At 51.1% G+C, this 20,985-nt stretch overlaps 2 protein-coding genes across 2 annotated transcripts in view; one reads left to right on the top strand and one right to left on the bottom strand.

The window, feature by feature from the left end:
* Window positions 1–248: 248 nt before the first annotated feature.
* On the bottom strand, window positions 249–7,990 carry ASB13 (ankyrin repeat and SOCS box containing 13; the record flags this gene model as incomplete). Its single annotated transcript, XM_079533320.1, has 6 exons — window positions 249–376; window positions 1,761–1,952; window positions 2,985–3,119; window positions 3,726–3,876; window positions 6,008–6,195; window positions 7,948–7,990. 6 exons carry the CDS (start codon window positions 7,988–7,990, stop codon window positions 249–251), a joined length of 837 nt encoding a protein of 278 aa, XP_079389446.1.
* A 10,166-nt stretch (window positions 7,991–18,156) lies between these two features.
* TASOR2 (transcription activation suppressor family member 2) overlaps window positions 18,157–20,985 on the top strand; it is a gene marked incomplete at both ends in the record, with an annotated part of 34,157 nt that continues 31,328 nt past the window's right edge. Inside the window, one exon of the mRNA XM_079533827.1 lies at window positions 18,157–18,199. Coding sequence (XP_079389953.1) covers window positions 18,157–18,199 — 43 coding nt within the window. The remainder of the gene's footprint in view (window positions 18,200–20,985) is intronic.

The following is a 20,985-nucleotide window of genomic DNA, read 5'->3' on the forward strand; positions in this document are numbered from 1 at the left end:
AGCGACAGTCAAACAGAACACCCTGGGAGAGGCTGCAGCTCCAGAGCAGCACTACACCTTGCCTAAGGTTGTCTGTGCTCAAACAATTCCTCACAGAGAAGAGGAAGGGATGGGAAGCGCTGCCTCATAAATACTATTTACACCAGTTTGCTTAAATTAAAACTCATTTCTTGTGGGGAGGTAGAAGAGAAAGAGATGGATACTTCATGTTGTGCAGTCAGTGTCCTTCCCAGCCACCTTGGTGCCTGTCAGTTGTAGGACAGGTACTGGATTAACCTCTGAGGGATGTTGAGTTTGGCAATCTTCTCCAGTGCTCGCTGCCCAGCAGCCCTCCTCACCGTTACTCTGCAGAGCTGTGACAGACTCAGAGGTGTTTCTAAACGGAGAAAAGAGGACACAAAGTGAATGCTGCAGCTCAGCACATGGCTGAGTGTCCATCTGTGCATGCACTGAATCATCTGCTGTGGTCCACAGGTGCCATTCAAGACTCAGATTGCCCTCAGATTGCACTGAGCCTCAGCAATGGCACATGTAGGAATAAAACCTACTTCCAGCACTGCTTTACTGCTTTGCTTCTCCACCTGAGGGCTACATCGACTGCTTGCTCTGCTCAGAGCTCCAGTAAAGTGTTTGATCCCCTTCCAGACAGCCCCAACCTGCAGCCTCCACCCCAGACATCGATGCCTGCATGCACGTGCATGGTTATGATCAGGCACTTTGCTCTGGATGGAGCTAAGCAGCTGCTGTCCCTACAATCACATCCTCAATAACCAGCAGCATCCAAGATCACCATCTGTCCTGAATTTAATGATGCAAGCTGCAAAAAAAGAATACTATTAGAGTTGTCACAGTACTGTTACAACAATGTGTGTTAAAAAGCAGCTAGACAGGCAGTTCTGCCAGCTGAGTTGTCAGGGCAGTAAACTCTAACAAGGTATAACAATTATTTATGGCACTGTAGAGCTCAGCCTCTTTACCCAGATCAGCTGCAGCCAGAACAGCACGCTTTGCTGCAACCTGAGAGCAATTGAGAGAGACTCCTATAAGAGAATCATCAGTCTTAAGGTGCTCACTACAAAAAGGATTGCATCCACAGCCTCTCTGGGCAGCATGTTCCAAAGCTCCTCACCACTTTCTGTGAAGAACTTGCCCCTGATATCCAACCTAAATCTTCCCTCCTTCAACTTCAAACCATTTCCTCTTGTCCTGTTGTTATCTCGTAAAGAGTTGACTCCCCTCCTGTTTGTAGGCTCCCTTTAGGTCCTGAAGGCTGCACTGAGGTCACCCCACAGCCTCTTCTTCTCCATGCTGAACAAGCCCAGCTCCCTCAGCCTGTCTTTGCAGGAGGTGCTGCAGCCCTCTGCTCATCTCTGTGGCTCCTCTGGCCCCTCTCCAACAGCTCCCTGTCTTTCTTGCACTGGAGGCCCCACACCTGGACGCAGTGCTGCACATGGGGCCTCAGGAGGGCAGAGCAGAGAGGGACAATCCCCTCCCTGTCCCTGCTGCCACCCCTCTGCTGATGGAGCCCAGGACACCATTTTTGCTTTCCAAGCTGTAAGAGCACACTGCTGGCTCACGTTCAGTTTTCCACCCACCAGGACCCCCAGGTCCTTCTCTGCAGGGCTGCTCTCAAGGACTGCTCCTCCCAATCTGTAGGGATGCCTGGGATTCCTCCAGCCCAAGTGCAGAACCTTGTACTTTTAGTGCAATAGCACTGGCAGCCACTGAATTCCCAGGGCAAGGGATCACATTTCACTCACTTTCATAGTACTCAAAGCATTTTGCTGTGGGACTGCTTCTCAGGGTGTAATCTGATGGCTTCTTTCCTCTGTTGTCTCTTGCGTAGATATTTCCTCCAAACTCAATCAGCATCTCCACCAGATCCACGTTCTTCACTTTTGCTGCATGGTGGAGGGCTGTCTCGTGGAGTTTAGCAGCATTCACATTCGCCCCTGAGACCAGAAAGGAAAACAAACCTGTTTATGAAAGCCTCATTTGACCCAAATGTTAAGGAGTGGTTTTAAGTAGGGAACAAAATCTTATTAACACAAGTATGAGTGGCTAGAAAGAGATCCAAACCAAACACTACAAACAGGAAACCATACTGCTGAACAAGTTCTCAGTGCTGCCAGTGCGTGAGTTTTCTTCTCTGGCTTCGTTTTCTTTGTAGAGAAAGGATTTTAGTCAATGTTACTGAGTAAATAAGCTGCTAAGTGTGAAGTTCAAAAGTGCTTCCTGAACCTATGCTGCCTGAAGCCATTCCCAGTCACCCCAGTGGAGTGCTCACACACAAACAGTGATGTCCTTGTTAAGCACTGGATGTAGAAGCTTGCCATCAGACACTACTGCAGGATCAAGTCTTTTCTGGGGAATCAGTCAGTCCAATCTGAAGGTAGGTGCCCAAAACAAGGAGCTGGAGGGATAGAAAACAGATTGGCTTAGCTACAGAAGTTCTAGACAACTAACACTGAAAAAGCCAAATCCTCCCAGGGTCAAATCACTTCATGGTAAGCACGGGCAAATACGAGAAGCCCAGTTCCAAGTGAGCAGCATGAAAAGTGGAAGATGAAATCTGGAGTTGTGTAATGCTGACTTGAAATCCAGCAAACTCACCTAGGAATAACACTAAGCAGATCTCCCAGAGGCATGAGGTGACCTCATCTCTGCTTTCTTGCACAACATCAAACCCTGACATCTCTCTCTAAGATTTATGCAAGGCCATATGACTGTGTCAACAAAACTGAAAGTGTGTATTCTAGCTGCTATCACTGAAATGTTGTTCCAGGGGGCTACAGGGGTGCTGATTTTCATTGAAAAAAGGAGAATGGAATGAAGCTTTGCCTGATTGAATGCCAAACTTTCCTCCTTTACCATCTTTGCCATGCTGGGAATGAATAAGCTCTTGGGCAAGAGCGTCATAGTGGAGAACCAAAAGGGAAATGCTGCACACAGTCAGCCCAAAACAAACGCCACAGCTGCCCTACCTGCCTTAAGCAGCAACTTCACACAGTCCAGATGCTCCCGGGCACAGGCCACGTGTAGGGGTGTCCCAAAATGGCAGTCGTGAGCCTCCAAGTTGGCACCGACGTCTATGAGGAGTTGCACACAATCTGAGCTGCCTTTAGAAATAGAAGATCTGAGTCAAAAGGAAGAATCCAGCTCAAATAGATGAGATCAGCTTGAGGCAGGAGCAGCTTGTTTAATATTTGAGGCGATGGGTGCAAAATAGAAACACTTGTGAGCCAGATGCTATACCATAGGACAGAGGCTGAGAACAGGGCACAAGAAACAGCTACATCTGCACAGCATTAACCTAGAGCTAATGATCAAACCAACGTGATTCCGAGGGCTGGCACTAAGCAGCCTGTGGTTTGCAGAATTGGTTGCATGGCTGAATTAGCCCAGGGTGGATGAGATCACCTTCGAGACCACAGCAGCCTTCATTTTTCCATGTGACTTAAGGCACTCAGCAGCACAGTCTTAGGAAAAAGGCTCAACAGGAGAAAATTAAGCAGGAGCTGACAATTTACAATGGCTGCTGCAGTTTTCCTCTCTTGAGAAGATGGGTTTTATCTGCCTAAGATCTGATCCCCTGCCCATCACGTGGGATGAAAGCACCCAACACAAGGGGCTGCTTTATTCCCCCAGCACCACTGTGCTTTGCATTCTGAGTTCATTTTCCAAGCTGCAAATAACTGTGCAAAGATAAGACCATGCCAGCTTACCGTTCATGCAGGCTTCATGAAGAGGGGATGCTGTGTACAGGGGAGGGTTCACTTTGGCACCATGGGACAGCAGCACTTTCACACACTCAATGCTCCCTGAGGCACAGGCGTCACAGAGTGGAGTGCTGCCATCAATATTCCTGGCATCCACCTCCAAGGAAGAAGAAATCATAGAATCATAGAATGGCCTGGGTTGAAAAGGACTGCAATCATCATCCAGTTTCAACCCCCCTGCTGTGTGCAGGGTCACCAACCACCAGACCAGACTGCTCAGAGCCACATCCAGCCTGGCCTTGAATGCTTCCAGGGATGGGGCATCCACAGCCTCCCTGGGCAAATGTTACATGCTCACCTTACGTGAGCTGCTGTGGAGGAGCATCCTCTTGACTACATTTTTAATGTTATTACCCCTAGCACTGTCCTGAGCTCAGGAAATAGTTGTTGGCACTCTCAGCATCCTGGCTGGTGCTGTTTCTATCGCTCCCAGAGTGCGTTAACATCACAGAATCATAGAATGGCTTAGGTTGGAAGAGTCATCATATCATAGAATCATCACAGAATGGCCAGGGCTGGAAGGGACCTCAAGGATCATGAATCTCCAACCCCACTGCCACATGCAGGGCCACCAACCTCTACATTTAATACCAGACCAGGCTGCCCAAGGCCCCATCCAACCTGGCCTCCAACACCTCCACGGATGGACAGGGCATCCACAGCCTCTCTGGGCAGCTGTTTCAGCACCTCACCACTCTCTTCGTGAAGAATTTCCCCCTGACATCCAACCTAAATCTCCCCTCCTTCAACTTCAAACCATTTCCCCTTGTCCTGCTGTTATCTACCCTTCCAAAGAGTTGAAGCTCCAACCTCCTGCCATGCACAGGGTTCCTAGCCAATAGATCAGGCAGCCCAGGGACATCCTGAACACTTCCAGGGATGTAAAAAATAGCTACCACAGTTTAGGATGCTCCCTCTCTCCTAATGCTTCCCTGTTGCTCTCCTGTTGAACATTACCAGTGCTGCAGCTGAGCCAGCACAGCACGATGTACAAGTACTCCTTGTCTGTGCCAGTGCAAAGTCCTGCTTTGTGATGGGCTGAATATGCAATGAGGAGCACAGCACACACACACGTGATCAGTTTCACCAGGTTCACTCTGAGGACAGCCAACCTCAGCGTGTGAGATGTCACAATCCACTGAAGACTGTTTCAGCAGATTCTTTTCTGTGTAATAAAACTAAAGTAAGAAGAGAAGAAACTTAAGAATAAGCCTAAATCCAATCATGTTCCCCGCTCCACTCTTAGCCTTATGACCACAGAATCGTTTGAGTTGGAAGGAACTCTGAAAGGTCACCTAGTTCAACTTCCCTGCAATGAACAGGGACACCTACAGCTCGATGAGGTGCTCAGAACTCCATCCAGCCTGACCTTCAGCATCTCCAATGATGGGCCATCCACCAGCTCTCTGAACCCTGACTCATCCCAGCTGGCTTTAGGTACTTGAGTCATCTCAATTAGATTACCCCAGGCTCTGCCAATAGTCAGCGTGGAGAGTGGGGGAGAGAACAATTTCCAGGAGGTTGTTTAAATCTCCCACAAGTTCCAATACCCTCTGAAGAGGTGTGCCTCCCTTTGCTGACTATCAGGAAAGCCCAGGATGACTCAGGCTGCCTCTTCACAAAAATCACAGGATGTTTTCATTTGGAAGGGTCCTTTAAGACCAAGTTTCAGCCCCCCTGCTATAGGCAGGGACACCTCCCTCTTAGATCAGGTTGCTCAAAGTCTCTCTTCGACCAGGTTGCTTAAAGTTCCACCCAGCCTGGCTTTGAATGCTACCAGGGAGAGAGCATTCACAATTCTTAATATACCAACAAAATGTTCAGAGCCAGATGGAGTGAATCCAGACCCCAGAAATAAAATCAGACATCAAAATGAAGTGGACTTTAAGGCACTGTTCTAGGTTAGGACAAAACCTGGCTCTGGGCAGCCTGATTGAGCTGTAGGTGGCCTTGCTTACTGCAGGAAAGTTGGACTGGATAATCTTTAAGGGTCCTTTCAAACTCAAATGATTCTACAATTCTGTGGACATCATCTTACAACAGTACTTGGGGCTCCTCTTGACCTCATGAGGATGAGAGCATAGCAACAGCACTATAGCTACAGCACAGACCACGGAATCACAGAACAACCCAAGCTGGAAGAGATCTATAAAGATCATCAAGTACAGCAAGTACCCATCTACAGCATGGCGGCTTGGTTTCCACGTGGATCACAACTGAGCACTCACTTGGGCCCCTGCAGCCAAGAGGAGTTTGACACACTGCGTCTGCCCTCGCAGGCTCGCCTCGTGCAGGGGGGTGATGGAGTCGTAGGTGACGGCGTTGACGCAGGCTCCGTTCTCTATCAGCTGCTGCAGCTGAAGGATTTCTCCCTGCCTGGCTGCTTCGTGAACCGGGGTTCGATCAACCCAGAAGCCTACAGAGGAAAAAAAAGATCAGTGATTTATTATTATTATTATTATTTTTAAATCCACGTGCAGGGGAGATTCTGCGCTGGAGAAAAGCAGCTCTGCTGGAATGGGAAAACAGGCTCGTAGATTCACAAACACAGATTGGCTTGGGTTGGAAAAGACTTTAAAGATTATATAGTTTCACACCCCTAAGAAGAAAGAGATGGGAATAAAAAACTTATTTCTTACTGTATCCCCAATCCAGCATGCAATGCTTTGCACTGGAGGCTCTCCATTGGTCTGCTCATAATGCTGCATTCCCTTCCAGTATTTGCTTGAAGCTTTCCTCCTCAAACAAACCCTCCAGCAGGTTTAGATTCACCCCATTGTGTTCACACCTAACCAGCACTAGGAGCAATGTCCTTCCTGTCTCCAGCTAAAATCGCTGGAAATGGGATGTCAACGATGGGAAAAGCACAGTCTCACCTATTTTCACACTTCCTTCAGTAAGGTAAGCTTGTCCTCTCTACAAAGGCACATGCCTCAGTGTTCTGCCAAAGCAGGGTTTATAAGAGCAGTCTGGTGCTGCTTGCTTTCAGGTCAATGACAACAACAATTGGCAAATGACACCTTAAAACTACAGCTCCTCCCAAACTACCTTTCTGTAGAACCTGTTTCAAGGCAAGCACTCACAGCTGTGGAATGGGAGAGAAAGGGCAGAGATGAGCAGAAGCCTCGGTTTACACAATTTTGAGGATGATTTCATAGAAATGTTTGAGTGGGAAACGACCCTTCAAGGCCATCCAGTCCAACTGCTCTGCAATGACCATGGACACCTGCAGCTCCATCAGGTGCTCAGAGCCCCATCCACCCTGACCTTGATGGATGGATGGAGCATCCACCTACTCTCTGGGCAACCTGTTCCAGTGCTTTACTACCATTCCTGTAAAATACTTTTTTTTTTTCCCTTATCTCTCATCTAAATCTCTCCCTCTTGGCATATTCAGCCTGTTTCTTGGGGAGATTTAGGAAGACCTTGCACTTGGATTTATTGAACCTCACGAGGTTCTCCTGAGTGCACTCCTTGAGCTGTCTGGGTCTCTCTGGATGCCATCCCATCCCTCAGGCATGTTGACTGCACAACACAGCTTGGTGTCATCTGCAATCTTGCTGAGGGTGCACCTGATGGCACCACTGATGTCCTTGACGAAGATATTAAGGAGCCCCAGTCCCAGCACTGACCCCTGTAGGACAACACACGACACTGATCTCCATCTGGACACCGCAGCGTTGACCACCACTCTCTGAGCACAACCCCATCACCATCAAAGGGTCCACCCATCAAATCCAAATCTTTCCCACGTGGAGTTAAAGGCTCATATAATCGTTAGGGTTGGAAGGACCACTAAGATCACCCAATCCAACCATCAACCCATGCCTCCAGTGCCACATCTCCACGATCTTTCAACACCTCCAGGGATGGTGACACCCCCCCTCCACCCCACCTCATCCCCCGCCTCCCTGGGCAGCCTGTTCCAACCCCTGATCCCTCTTTCAGAGAATAAACTGCCTTTAATACCCAACCTGTGCCTCCCTGGCACATCTTAAGGCCGTCACCTCTCGCCCCACCAGCAGTACAGTATCTCCCATAGGACGGTTAATCAGGGCCCCATCGCTCCCCTCCCTTCCCTGACCCCAAATCCTCCCCAAAACACAAAACAACCGCCCTCTTTCCTCTCCTCCACACAGCCCATCCCTGCTCCCCCGGCCCCACGCACTGATGTCACCCCGCAGCGAGCCGCTGCCCCCGGGGATCGCCATAGCCCCAAAAGCGCCGGGGACGATCCGGTGTTCAGCGCTCCGCCCAGGAACCGCCCCACGCTCCGCCCCGCAACGCACCGGGGGACGCTGGGAGACGTAGTGCGGGGGGAGGAGAAAAGGGGGCACTGGTGTGTATGGGGTACTGGAGTGGGGAGAGGGAGGGCTGGTGTATAGGGGGGGGACTGATGTGGGGGGAGAGTTGTTACTGCGGGGACTGTTGTGTGTGGGGTCAGGGAGAGGGGACTGGGGTCAGTGGTGCGGGGTGAGAGGGAGTACTGGGGTCACTGGTGTATAAATGGTAGTGATGTGGGGAGAGGAGGGGTAAGGGGTACTGATGTGTGGGGAGAAGGGGGTACTGGAGGTACTGGTATGGGAAAAGGGAGGAGTGGTGTGTATGGGGGGTCAGTGGTGTGGGGAGAGAGGGGATTGGGGTCAGTGGTGTGGGGTGAGAGAGGATTGGGGTCAGTGGTGTGGGGTGAGAGGGGGTACTGGAGAGACTGGTGTGTGGAGAAAGGGGGACTGGGGTCACTGATATGTGGGGAAGGGGGCACTGAAGGGATTGATGTAGGGAGAGAGAGGTCTGGGGTCACTGGTGTGGGGTGAGAGGGGTACTGGACAGACTGGTGTGTGGGGAGAAGAATCACTGGTGCATAAATGGTAGTGATGTGGGGAGAGGAGGGGTAAGGGGACTGATGTGTGGGGAGAAGGGGGTACTGGAGGTACTGGTATGGGAAAAGGGAGGAGTGGTGTATGGGGGGTCAGTGGTGTGGGGAGAGAGGGGATTGGGGTCAGTGGTGTGGGGTGAGAGGGGGTACTGGAGAGACTGGTGTGTGGAGAAAGGGGGACTGGGGTCACTGATATGTAGGGAAGGGGGCACTGAAGGATTAATGTGGGGAGTGAGGGGTCTGGGGTCACTGGTGTGGGGTGAGAGGGGTACTGGACAGACTGGTGTGTGGGGAGAAGAGTCACTGGTGCATAAATGGTAGTGATGTGGGGAGGGGAGGGGTAAGGGGACTGATGTGTGGGGAGAAGGGGGTACTGGAGGTACTGGTATGGGAAAAGGGAGGAGTAGTGTATGGGGGGTCAGTGGTGTGGGGAGAGAGGGGATTAGGATCAGTGGTGTGGGGTGAGAGGGAGTACGGGGGTACTGGAGAGGCTGGTGTGTGGAGGGGGGGACTGGGGTCACTGATATGTGGGGAAGGGGGCACTGAAGGGATTGATGTGGGGAGTGAGGGGTGTGGGGTGAGAGGGGTACTGGACAAACTGGTGTGGGGAAAAGGGATGCTAAAGGGGCTGGTTTGTGTGGGGAGAGGGGGACTGGAGTAACTGGTGTGAGTGTGGGGAGAGAAGGGGACTGGGAGGACTAGTCTGTGGGGAAGGGGGCACTGAAGGGGTTGATGTGGGGAGAGGAATCTGGGATCACTGCTGTGTGTGGGGAGTTGGAGGAGTGGGGTCACTGGTGTATGGAGAGAGATGATCTGGGGGGATGAGTGTGTAGGGAGGGGGGGACTGAAGGGATTGATGTGGGGAGACAAGGACTGGGGTCACCAGTGTGTGGGGAAAGGGGCAGTGGGAGGACTGGTGTGTGTGGGGAGAGGGAACAGCGGAGACTGGTGTGTGGAGAAGGGCAACTGGGGGAACTGGTGGGGAGAGGGAGGTGCTGGGGGAACTGATGTGCGAGGAGAGGGTTTCTAGGTGGACTGGTATATGGGGAGAGGGGATACTGGGGGCTCTGGTGCAGGGGAGTAGGGGTACTGGTGTATGGAAGGTACTGGGGTGTGGACAGAGTGGTTTCTAGGGGGACTGGTGTATGGGGAGAGGGGGTACTTGAAGGCACTGGTGTGAGGGGGCTTGTTGGGGGAAGTGGTGTAAGTGGGAGAGGTTACTGGGGGTCCTGTGTGTACTGGTATGTATGAGGTACATGTTTGTATGTGTATGTTTGGGGGAGTTCTTGCAGCAAAAAGAAGTTTTGGGGGTGTTGGGGGGGGGGGGGGTAGGAAGAGCATTGATAATGGGTAGAAGTGGGGCAGCTGGGATGTGGCGTGTACCACAAACGTGGAGGTTCTGGCATGGAGCGAGCTGCTCTTCGTCACCAGGACCAAAGCAAGTTCCTCATTAATTAAGTAATTGATTGTATTACCTCCTGGAAACGGCACGTCACACATGGAGTGTAGAGCTGGGCTTCTGGCCTCTCCGTTGGCAGATTTAATGGCTTGTATAAAGGTATGAGCTCACTGTTTTTTTTTCTGGTCCTGCGTATGCAGTGTTAGAGCCAATGGCTGTTCTGCAAAAGGCACACACAGATTAAAAACAGCAGAAACAAAAGCACAGGAAGGTGATTTGTCACAGATTTCAGTAAGAAATCAGTGAAAAGCTGAAAACGAACCCTGAATCCCTTCAGTCCCACTTGATGTACACAGCAGAGTGCAACAGCCCCCCATCTTGGAAATCTTTATGTAAAGCTTCCTAAATAACTGTGCTCAGAGGCAGCAGCAGAACCTGCAGCCACGTACCCAGCTGATGAAACCACTGATAAATTGCTGGTGTCTCAGTGCCACAGGAGGCAAATGCAGTATCAGCTCAGGTGCTGCAGGCACACAGCTCCAAGCACATCCCTTCCTTCAGTTCAGGAGCAAATTGCTGATCAGTTTCACAGGACAAGCCACAGCAACCATGCTGCAGGAGGTAGGAGCGTGTCACACTGGGGTCATGCATATAAGCAGCACTGCCCTAAATTCTTGCACGCTTTTCTCTGCTTCACTCATCTTGGCAGCCAGGGTTAAAACCACAGTGTCGTGTAATACACATCTCATACCTTCCCCTCCTGCTCTGTCCCTTAATTACAGCTTTTTGCATTAGAGATGTAGGAAAAAGAACCCAGGCTGTGCTGTTGTCTACTATTCATCTCCATTTTTTTCTTCCCCTGAGAGTGAAGTTCCCCCTCGTGTACTCATGGCCAGAAATACAAAGCATTTGTTGTCCTAATTCCCAATTATTTAGGTAGCTGAGTAAGAAGACTTGATGACTGTATGTTTCTTTTTGCCCTGGCCCAAAAGAGAAACCAGACCTGCTTCTGCACGGGCAAGGAGTTAAATTTGCATGCTGGTTTGAGAAATGCAACTTGACTCCGTGCTTCCTGTGCTGCAGGCTCAGAATACTGGCACCTTCATTTTGCTGGCTTTGTCTGCAGCTTGGACCTGTGCCACGTTGATAGCATCGTTAACCTTTTCTCATTTACATCCAGGTCTGGAAGGAGGGAGTGTGTGTGTCTGTTGTCACGTGTGTCCTCCTTCCCCCTTGCATTCTCTCAGTCTTCCTCTGATATTCTTCCCAAAGCGCTGGAGGCAAATTAACAAAGAGATACAAGGAATGGATTAAAAACAAAGACCCCTCACCCCAAACAATCTGCAGGAGCAGATCTGCAAGGAGAACTCCTCCCTCTGAGAGCAGATCCTGCAGGATTCCTTCCTTCCATCCAGGCTCCTGCAGTTGCTGCTCGTGCTTTTGTTGCCCGTTCATTTTGCAGTTTTGTGGGTGTCCATCAGGAGCTGTGAGCTGAGGAGCACCTGTTTCCTTTTTCCAACCACAGCTGCATCAAGTCTGAAACCAGAAATAAATTTAAAAAAAGAAAGGAGAAAAAAAAGAAGACATTTAAATCATTTCTTAGAATGTAATCTATTGCTTCTTATTTATTCTGCAGTTTACATTGTGAGTAAGCAGCACAGTTATGATTATTATTATGTTGTTTTTTTTTTTTTAGGAAACTTCCTCAATAAAGATTGGAAAAATCAATGGTGAAAGGAATTGATAAAAAAAAATAAATATTGCTTTGTTCATCATTGAAAAGTGCTACTGACACTCATTATTTTTGACTCATTTCCTGGCTGGACCTTGTAGGCTTTGTAGCGTGTGTTTTTGCCATCATAAAAACACAATAAAACAATTGAAGTTTGATTAGAGGCTTTTGTAGTTTGTTAGTTTTAATAGTTTTGGCCCTGTTCCCTCAGCGCTGTTAGAAACACTCGAGTGTTTGTCATCACAACTTGAACAAAATTTGGTTCCCCTCGGAAGCTGCAAGATGCCAAAATAGCCCAAAAGCAAATATAAGAATAAATCAAAGCAGAAACTGAAGCTCTTAACCGTGTTTTACTGTGCACTGTGAGCAAATACTGGAGTTTGACTGCAATAAAATATGAGGCATTTTCCAACAAACACAAGAAGCAATATGTCATTAATGGGCACGTCAGGAGGTGGAGAATTAGTTGGGATTTGCTGAGAAATTAACGACTGGGAGGCTGGGAAACACAACTTCGTGTTTCAACTTTTTCTTTGCTGTTTGGTTCAACGCTCGTTTATAGAAAGCAGAGCAGAAATGGAATGGAAATAAAGCTCTTTCCATCCCCCCTGGATTAAACCAGGAGGGCTGAACCTTCAGCAGCCTGGCTCTGTTAGCATCCTGCTTACAATGCTCAGAAGTCTTCACACCAATCTTCTGTGCTACCTTTAAAAAGAGAACTGCAGGTTTTTGTTGTTGGTTTTTTTCTGGGCATGCCAACAGAAATGGCCAAACACATCAAAATAGGCAACTAAAGTTCTCTAGCCCCACTCTTCTCTTTCAATGAAGGTCTTGAGCCAACAGTTCCCAAGTAGAAGAGAACCACCAGGGAGATCAGCACGGTCCCAAAAGGCACCTGCAAGATTTCCATCTGTTTGTGTTTTACTCATAAGAAATCAGTAAAAATGAAGACGTGGCTTTAATTTGTTCTCACAGCCAATGAAAGGCTTTTCACACCTGGGCATCAGTGCCACCAGCCAGCCGTGGAGTGCACAACCCCAATGGATTTGGCCCTGAGGTCCACCCAAACAGCAAGACTTACTCCGAATTACCTTCAGCCACAAACAGCCTCCTCCCATCTGTGTTCCTTCCACTGCAGACAAAGGACAGTTCACACTTCAGATGCTCCCACAAGCAGGGGAGGAAGAAGGTGCTTCAGCAAGCCATCAGTTTTCTAGAAAATGGATAAAAGGAGTCTATGAAACTGTGATATCATTGCCACATTGGGTTGAAACCAGCCTAGGGCTTCAGAAACCAAGAAAAAGCCAAGCCTAACTTTGATGCCACACATAAAAAATACATTAATTTTAAAAAGAACAACCCAACGTTTCCATACATTTCAATGCCCTCTGCTGTCCTCCAGTTTACATGCAGCAGGAAGCAGGGATCATCCCACGCTTGCAGGCTGGGTTCATACACTTCATGCCACAGCTGGGAATCCTAACACTGCCCCACACAGTCAATAAGGATCACAAAGCAAATTATTTGCTTTATCTCTGCCTTGTTATCTTTACACAGGGGGCCACTACCATTTCCAGGAACCCCTGCTTCCATCTCCCAGTTGACTCATTTCATTGCAATGATTTTCTGTCTCTTCTGAGGAGGAAATGACCGACGGCGACCGCGTGCATCATTCGTTTTTTTTTTTTCTTTTCTTTCCTTTTTCTTTTTGTCTGAATAAAAGCAGAACCGGGTGCTCCGATGACCACTTCTTTATTTTAGACTTTTAAATATACCAGAACAATATGAGTCATTCTTTCAAAGAAGCTGAAATAGCGAGTTGCCAGGAACTGGGCTTACACCAAAGTTAGACCATGGGCTTTTCTCCTACAAAGACTTGCAGGTGTCGACCTGCCCAAGAAGGCACCAAGAACCACAGAGAAACTCCAGCTAGAAATGGTGCCTGAGCTCCACAGGCTCCAGTTCCTACTCTCGCCCACCAAAAAATGACAAAAATTCCCTCCAATTCCTTATGCTCTCATAACACGAAATGGGAATAGATCACCGAGAAAGGAGCTCTCACCAGAAACCTGACTTTTCCTGCTCAGAAATAATTCCCCGTACTACAGATCCGCGTTTCCTTACGACTGCTGCAAAGGTTCCATCTCACCCAAGGATGGATATCAGAAAAAAGTGTTTTACAGTGAGGGTGGTGAAGCAGTGGAACAGGTGGTGGATGCCTCATCCTCAGAGGCGTTGAGGGTCAGGATCTGGGAACCTTGATGGAGCTGCAGGTGTCCCTGTTCACTGCAGGAGAGTTGGACCAGATGGCCTTTAAGAGTCCCTTCCAACTCAAACCATTCAGAGTCTCTGATTCTATGAAATATTATGTCATGGGAACTTGGAAAACCTTTTTTTTTTTGTTACTGCTTGGCTAGCAATGCTAACAAGAATTCCAGTCGGTAGGATCTAGGAGGACTCTGGCAAATCAGTGATCACAACTACATGGTCAGAGCATGAGATTGCCATCGCTGACTGCACAATAATGGAAAAACATCCCTTATTCTTCCCCATGTCTTGGGTTCTTCACTGCTTAGCAGCCCTTTGCACACTGCTGCTGTGGTTGTGAGATGTTGAGATCTTCAACAGCGTGACACCGACCTCTGGCAAGGCCTTGAGGAAGAAGTGGCTTACAAATGAGCTGTCACGCTGTCATCCCATTGGTCTTTCTCCTTTATTTTTTTTTCATAGAATCATAGAAACTTGAAGGTTGGAAAAGATCTGCACAATCATCAAGTCCAACCATCAACCCATCACTACCAGGGCCCCTCATGGAATCATTAAGGTTAGAAAAGACCTTCAAATATTCAAGTCCAATTGCCAGGACGTCACCACCATACCTACTGAGAATCACAGCCCCCCAGCATAGAAAAATACACCCAACCAGAGCTAAATCAAAGCCTGGACACTTCAGCAACATATGCTTTGCACAAAGTCATAGAATCATAGAATCATAGAATCACTAAGGTTGGAAAAGACCTAAAAGATCACCCAGTCCAACCGTTCACCTATTCCCAATAGCTCCTACTAAACCATGTCCCTCAACGCAACATCCAGTCTTTCCTTGAACACCCCCAGGGTCGGTGATTCCACCACCTCCCTGGGCAGTCCATTCCAGTGCCTGACCACCCTTTCTGAAAAGTAATACTTCCTAATGTCCAGCCTGAATTTCCCCTGGCGTAGCTTGAAACCATTCCCCCTGGTCCTATCACTAATGACACGAGAGAAGAGGCCGACCCCCAGCTCACTACAACCTCCCTTCAGGAAGTTATAGAGAGCAATAAGGTCTCCCCTGAGCCTCCTCTTCTCCAGGCTGAACATTCCCAGCTCCTTCAGCCTCTCCTCATATGGCCTGTGTTCCAGATCCCTCACCAGCTTCGTTGCCCTTCTTTGAACACGTTCCAGGGCCTCAATATCTTTCTTGCAGTGAGGGGCCCAAAACTGGACACAGTACTCAAGGTGCGGCCTCACTAGTGCTGAATATAGGGGAACAATCACCTCTCTGCTCCTGCTTGCAACACTGTTTCTGATGCAAGCCAGGATGCCATTGGCCTTCTTGGCCACCTGGGCACACTGTCGGCTCATGTTCAGCCGAGCATCAATCAATACCCCCAGGTCCGTTTCCTCTACGCAGTCCTCCAGCCACACCGCCCCAAGCCTGTAGCGTCGCCTGGGGTTGTTGTGGCCGAAGTGCAGGACCCGGCATTTGGCCTTGTTGAAACTCATCCCATTGGCTCCAGCCCAGCTCTCCAGCCTGTCCAGATCCCTCTGTAGGGCGTCGCTACCCCCAGGCAGATCCACGCTTCCAGCCAATTTGGTGTCATCTGCGAATTTACTGAGGGTGCACTCGATGCCCTCATCGAGGTCATCTATAAAGATATTGAAGAGGACAGGCCCCAGCACCGACCCCTGCGGAACACCACTCACGACCGGTCGCCAGCTGGATTTGACTCCATTCACCACCACTCTCTGCGCCCGGCCCTCCAGCCAGCTCCTTACCCATACAAGAGTGTACCCATCCAAGCCTCTGACTGCCAGCTTCTGCAGGAGAATGCTGTGGGAGACAGTGTCAAAGGCTTTGCTGAAGTCTAGGTAGACCACATCAACAGCCTTTCCTTCATCCACCAGATGGGTCACTAGATCATAGAAGGAGATCAGGTTGGTCAAACAGGACCTGCCCTTCATGAACCCATGCTGGCTAGGCCTGATCCCCCAGTCACCCTGCACATGCCGCATGATCTCCCTCAAGACGATCTGCTCCATAACCTTCCCTGGCACCGAGGTCAGGCTGACAGGCCTGTAGTTCCCCGGATCCTCCTTACGACCTTTCTTATAAATGGGAGTCACATTGGCAAGCCTCCAGTCATCTGGGACCTCACCAGTCAACAAGGAGCGCTGACAGATGATGGAAGTGTTTTGGATGAGCCCAGATCACCCTGTTCCTTATTTATCTGAATTATTTATCTACTTTTTCTCCTTAAGTGCTCATTTGCTCCTCCCATCCTTGGGGCAGAATCATCCCCAGGCTCTGCATTTCAGTGTTGTCAAGAGGAACAACATTCCTGGGGGTTTAACAACCCGTGGGACCAGATGCTTGAAAATGTATTGGAAAAAAAAATCCTATTTAAAGAGGGCAACCAAGTCATTCTTTATGTTCCTCACTGTACAGGGACACTTCCCTAAGAACACCATGGAGGTGAAGATAGATAGCTTTTCCCCAGGAAAGCTGGGGAGGGACTTTTTATAAGGGCAGGTAGTGATATGACAAAGGGAAATGGTTTTAAACTGGAAGAGGGTAGATTTAGAAGGTAGATTTAGCTGTGAGTGAAAGCAATGGGGGCTGAAGGATGGGGATGAAGGGAGAGCCACAAAATTGCTCTGAGGGGATCAGGGACGGAGGTGAGGGAAAGGGCCAAGAGCTGAGGGAAGAAATCGGGGGACTGAGGGAAGAAGCTGAAGGAAGGGACTGGAGACTATGAAGGAAAAATCTGTGAGAGAAAAATCTGTGAGGAAAGGGGCTGTGGAGAACAGAGCTGAGGTCTGTGAGGGAAGGGATGATGGAACGCAATAGGGGCTGAACTTCATGAGGGAAGGGGCTGAGGGACGGCAATGAGAGCTGAGATCTGTGAGGGAAGGGGCTGAGGGATGGCAATGGGGGCTGAGATCTGTGAGGGAAGGGGCTGAGGAATGGCAATGAGGGCTGAAGGAAGAGACTGAGGGAAGGCAATGGGGACAGAGGGAAGGGGCTGTGGAGAGTAGGGCTGAGATCTGTGAGGGAAGGGGTGATGGAAGGGATTGAAGGCTGAAATCTGAGGGAAGGGGCTGTGGAAAACATGGCTGAGATCTGTGAGGGAAGGGGCTGAAGGATGGCAATGAGAGCCAAAATCTGTGAGAGAAGGGGCAGAGGGATGGCAATGGAGGCTGAGATCTATGAAGGAAAGGGCTGAGGGATGGCAACAAGGGCCGAGATCTGTGAGGGAAGGGGCTGAGGGATGGCAATGCAGGCTGAGATCTGTGAGGGAAGGGGCTGAGGGAAGGGATTGAGGGCTGAGATCTGTGAGGGAAGGGGCTGAGGGAAGGGATTGAGGGCTGAGATCTGTGAGGGAAGGGGCTGAGGGACGGCAATGAGGGCCGAGATCTGTGAAGGAAGGGGCTGAGGGATGGCAATGCGGGCTGAGATCTGTGAGGGAAGGGGCTGAAGGAAGGGTTTGAGGGCTTAGATCTGTGAGGGAAGTCGCTGAGGAAAAGCCATGGGGGCTGAGGGAAGAGACTGAGGGAAGGGGCGGTGCAGAACAGGGCTGAGGTCTGTGAGGGAATAGGGCTGAGGGACAGCAATGAGAGCTGAGATCCGTGAGGGAAGGGGCTGAGGGAAGGGATTGAGGGCTGAGATCTGTGAGAGAAGGGGCTGAGCGACAGCAATGAGAGCTGAGATCTGTGAGGGAAGGGCCGAAGGACGGCAATGCGGGCTGAGATCTGTGAGGGAAGAAGGGGCTGAGGGACGGCAGACGAACGCCGCCGCGCCGCGCTGACCCGCGGGAAGAGGAAAGCCGCGGGCGCGGCCGCGCTGTCTTTCCGGTTCAGTTTTCACTTTCTGTTTTTTTCACCCCTCCGCCGCCCGCCCTCGGCCCGCCCTCTCCTTCCCTCCCCGGGGTTGCCTTCCCCTTCCTGGGGGCCGGCGTTGTGCTGCGGTCCCGCAATGCCTCCCCGTTTCTCCTGATTCCCCCTTTTCGGCCCGCCCGGCCCCGGAGACCGCGGTGCCGCGCGGGGAAGGGCCGGGCGGGCGTTATGGCGTGAGGGGACGGAGCGGAACGGAACGGAGAGAGCCCCGAGCATGGGAGAGCGGCGGGACGAGGCGGCCCGAAGGCCGGGAGCGGGTGAGCAACGCGGTGAGGGGACCGGGGGGACGCCGGCTCTGTCTTTTCCTGCTGGGGATTTGGCGGAGGGGGGGGGGGGGGGGGGTTGGGCGTGGATTTGCCTCCCTGTGCTCCCTTATGAAGCGGGGTTTCTCAGAGATTTCCCTTTTCCCTTAGGATGAGGGATGGGAGCAGCCCTCGGCCCTACAGGCAGCCACCCCAAGGCCTTCAGGCCCCCTCAGCTCTACAGGCAGCTGCTCCAAGGCCTTCAGACTCCCTTGGATCTACGGACAACCACCCGCATGCCCTTCAGACTCCCTCAGCCCTAAGCCAAGCCCTTCAGATCCCCTCCTCTCTACAGAAAACCACCTCAAGACCCCATCAACCCTACTCCAAGGCCTCCAGATCCTCTCACCCCTACCATAGCCACCCCAAGGCCTTCAGACCCATCCACCCCTACAGGCAGCCATGCAAGGCTTTTAGACCCCCTCAGCTCTACAGACAGCCACCCCAAGCCTTTCTGACCCCCTCAGCCTTACCCCAAGGCCTCCTGACCCCCTTAGCCCTGTAGGTAGCCACCCCGAGGCCTTCAGACCCTCTCATCTCTTCAGAGAGCCATCTCAAGGCCTTCAGACCCCCTCTACTCTATAGGCAGCCATCTCAAGTCTTCAGACCCCCACAGCCCTACCCCAAACTGTTCAGACCCCCTCACCCCTACAGACAGTCACCCTAAACCCTTCAGACCCCCCTCAGCCCTACCCCAAGCCTTTCAGACCCCCTCACCCCTATAGACAGCCACCCCAAGCCCTTCAGATCCCTCAGCCCTACCCCAAGGCCTTCAGACTCCCTTGGATCTACGGACAACCACCCCCATGCCCTTCAGGCTCCCTCAGCCCTAAGCCAAGCCCTTCAGATCCCCTCCTCTCTACAGAAAACCACCTCAAGACCCCATCAACCCTACTCCAAAGCCTCCAGATCCTCTCACCCCTACCATAGCCACCCCAAGGCCTTCAGACCCATCACCCCTACAGGCAGCCATGCAAGGCTTTTAGACTCCCTTAGCTCTACAGACAGCCACCCCAAGTCTTTCTGACCCCCTCAGCCTTACCCCAAAGCCTCCTGACCTCCTTAGCCCTGTAGGTAGCCACCCCGAGGCCTTCAGACCCTCTCATCCCTTCAGAGAGCCATCTCAAGGCCTTCAGACCCCCTCTACTCTATAGGCAGCCATCTCAAGTCTTCAGATCCCCGCAGCCCTACCCCAAACTGTTCAGACCCCCTCACCCCTACAGACAGTCACCCTAAACCCTTCAGACCCCCCTCAGCCCTACCCCAAGCCTTTCAGACCCCCTCACCCCTATAGACAGCCACCCCAAGCCCTTCAGATCCCTCAGCCCTACCCCAAGGCCTTCAGACTCCCTTGGATCTACGGACAACCACCCCCATGCCCTTCAGACTCCCTCAGCCCTAAGCCAAGCCCTTCAGATCCCCTCCTCTCTACAGAAAACCACCTCAAGACCCCATCAACCCTACTCCAAAGCCTCCAGATCCTCTCACCCCTACCATAGCCACCCCAAGGCCTTCAGACCCATCACCCCTACAGGCAGCCATGCAAGGCTTTTAGACCCCCTCAGCTCTACAGACAGCCACCCCAAGTCTTTCTGACCCCCTCAGCCTTACCCCAAGGCCTCCTGACCCCCTTAGCCCTGTAGGTAGCCACCCCGAGGCCTTCTGACCCTCTCGCCCCTTCAGAGACCATCTCAAGGCCTTCAGACCCCCTCTACTCTACAGGCAGCCACCCCAAGCCCTTCAGATTCCCTCAGCCCGACCCCAAACTCTTCAGACCCCCTCACCCCTACAGACAGCCACCCCAAGCCCTTCAGATCCCCTCAGCTCGACCCCAAGGCTTTCAGATACCTTCACCCCTACAGACAGCCACCTCGTGCCCTTCAGACTCCCTCAGCTTTACAGACAGCCACGCCATGTCCTTCAGACCCACTGAGCCCTACATAAGCCCTTCAGACCCCTTCACCCCTCCAGACAGCCATCCCAAGGCCTTCAGACCCCCTCACCTCTACAGACAGGCATCTCAAGCCCTTCAAACCCCCTCACCCTTTCAGACAGCTACCCCATGCCCTTCAGACCCCCTCAGTCCTATAGACAATCATCCCAAGGCCTTCAGACCCTCTCACCCCCGCAGACAGCCACCCCAGTTCCTTCAGACCCCCTCAACCCTACTCTGATGCCTTTGGACCCCCTCAGCCCTATCTCAAGGTCTTCCAAACTGTAGCAAAACTGTTTTAATTTCTCCTTGGGAATGCATTGGCCATTCCAGGCTTCCCAGTTACTGTGTGTTCTGGTAAAGATAAAATTGGGAAGGGTGTCGTCTTTATTTTGTTGTTGTTGCTTCGTGGTCTCTCCTTGGGAGCTGGGTGAAGCCATGCAGATGCCCTTCAGGAAAGCAGGATGTGAAAATGCAAACATCAGTTTATGTGCAGGATGGAGGCTGGGAGGCCTTTGTTCCCATTTTGGACCCTTGTTGGGATGGGAATCAATCAGCATTACGATGGAAAAATTGACATTAGAGGGGTGTTTCTGCACTGGTTTTGCACAGTTCTGCCTCCCCATCATCCCCAGACTTGTATGCACTCCTCAATAGGGGGAAATCTGGATGGACAGAATTCCCTGGATTGTGTTACTTTGCTCTGACACTGGCTTTACACATTGCTAACCATATCCTGGCCTGCATCAAAAGAAGTGTGGTCAGCAGGGTGAGGCCTCACCTGGAGTACCATGTCCTCATGTGGAGT

This window comes from Tetrao urogallus, assembly GCF_951394365.1.
Source record: "Tetrao urogallus genome assembly, chromosome: 1".
NCBI lineage: Eukaryota > Metazoa > Chordata > Aves > Galliformes > Phasianidae > Tetrao > Tetrao urogallus.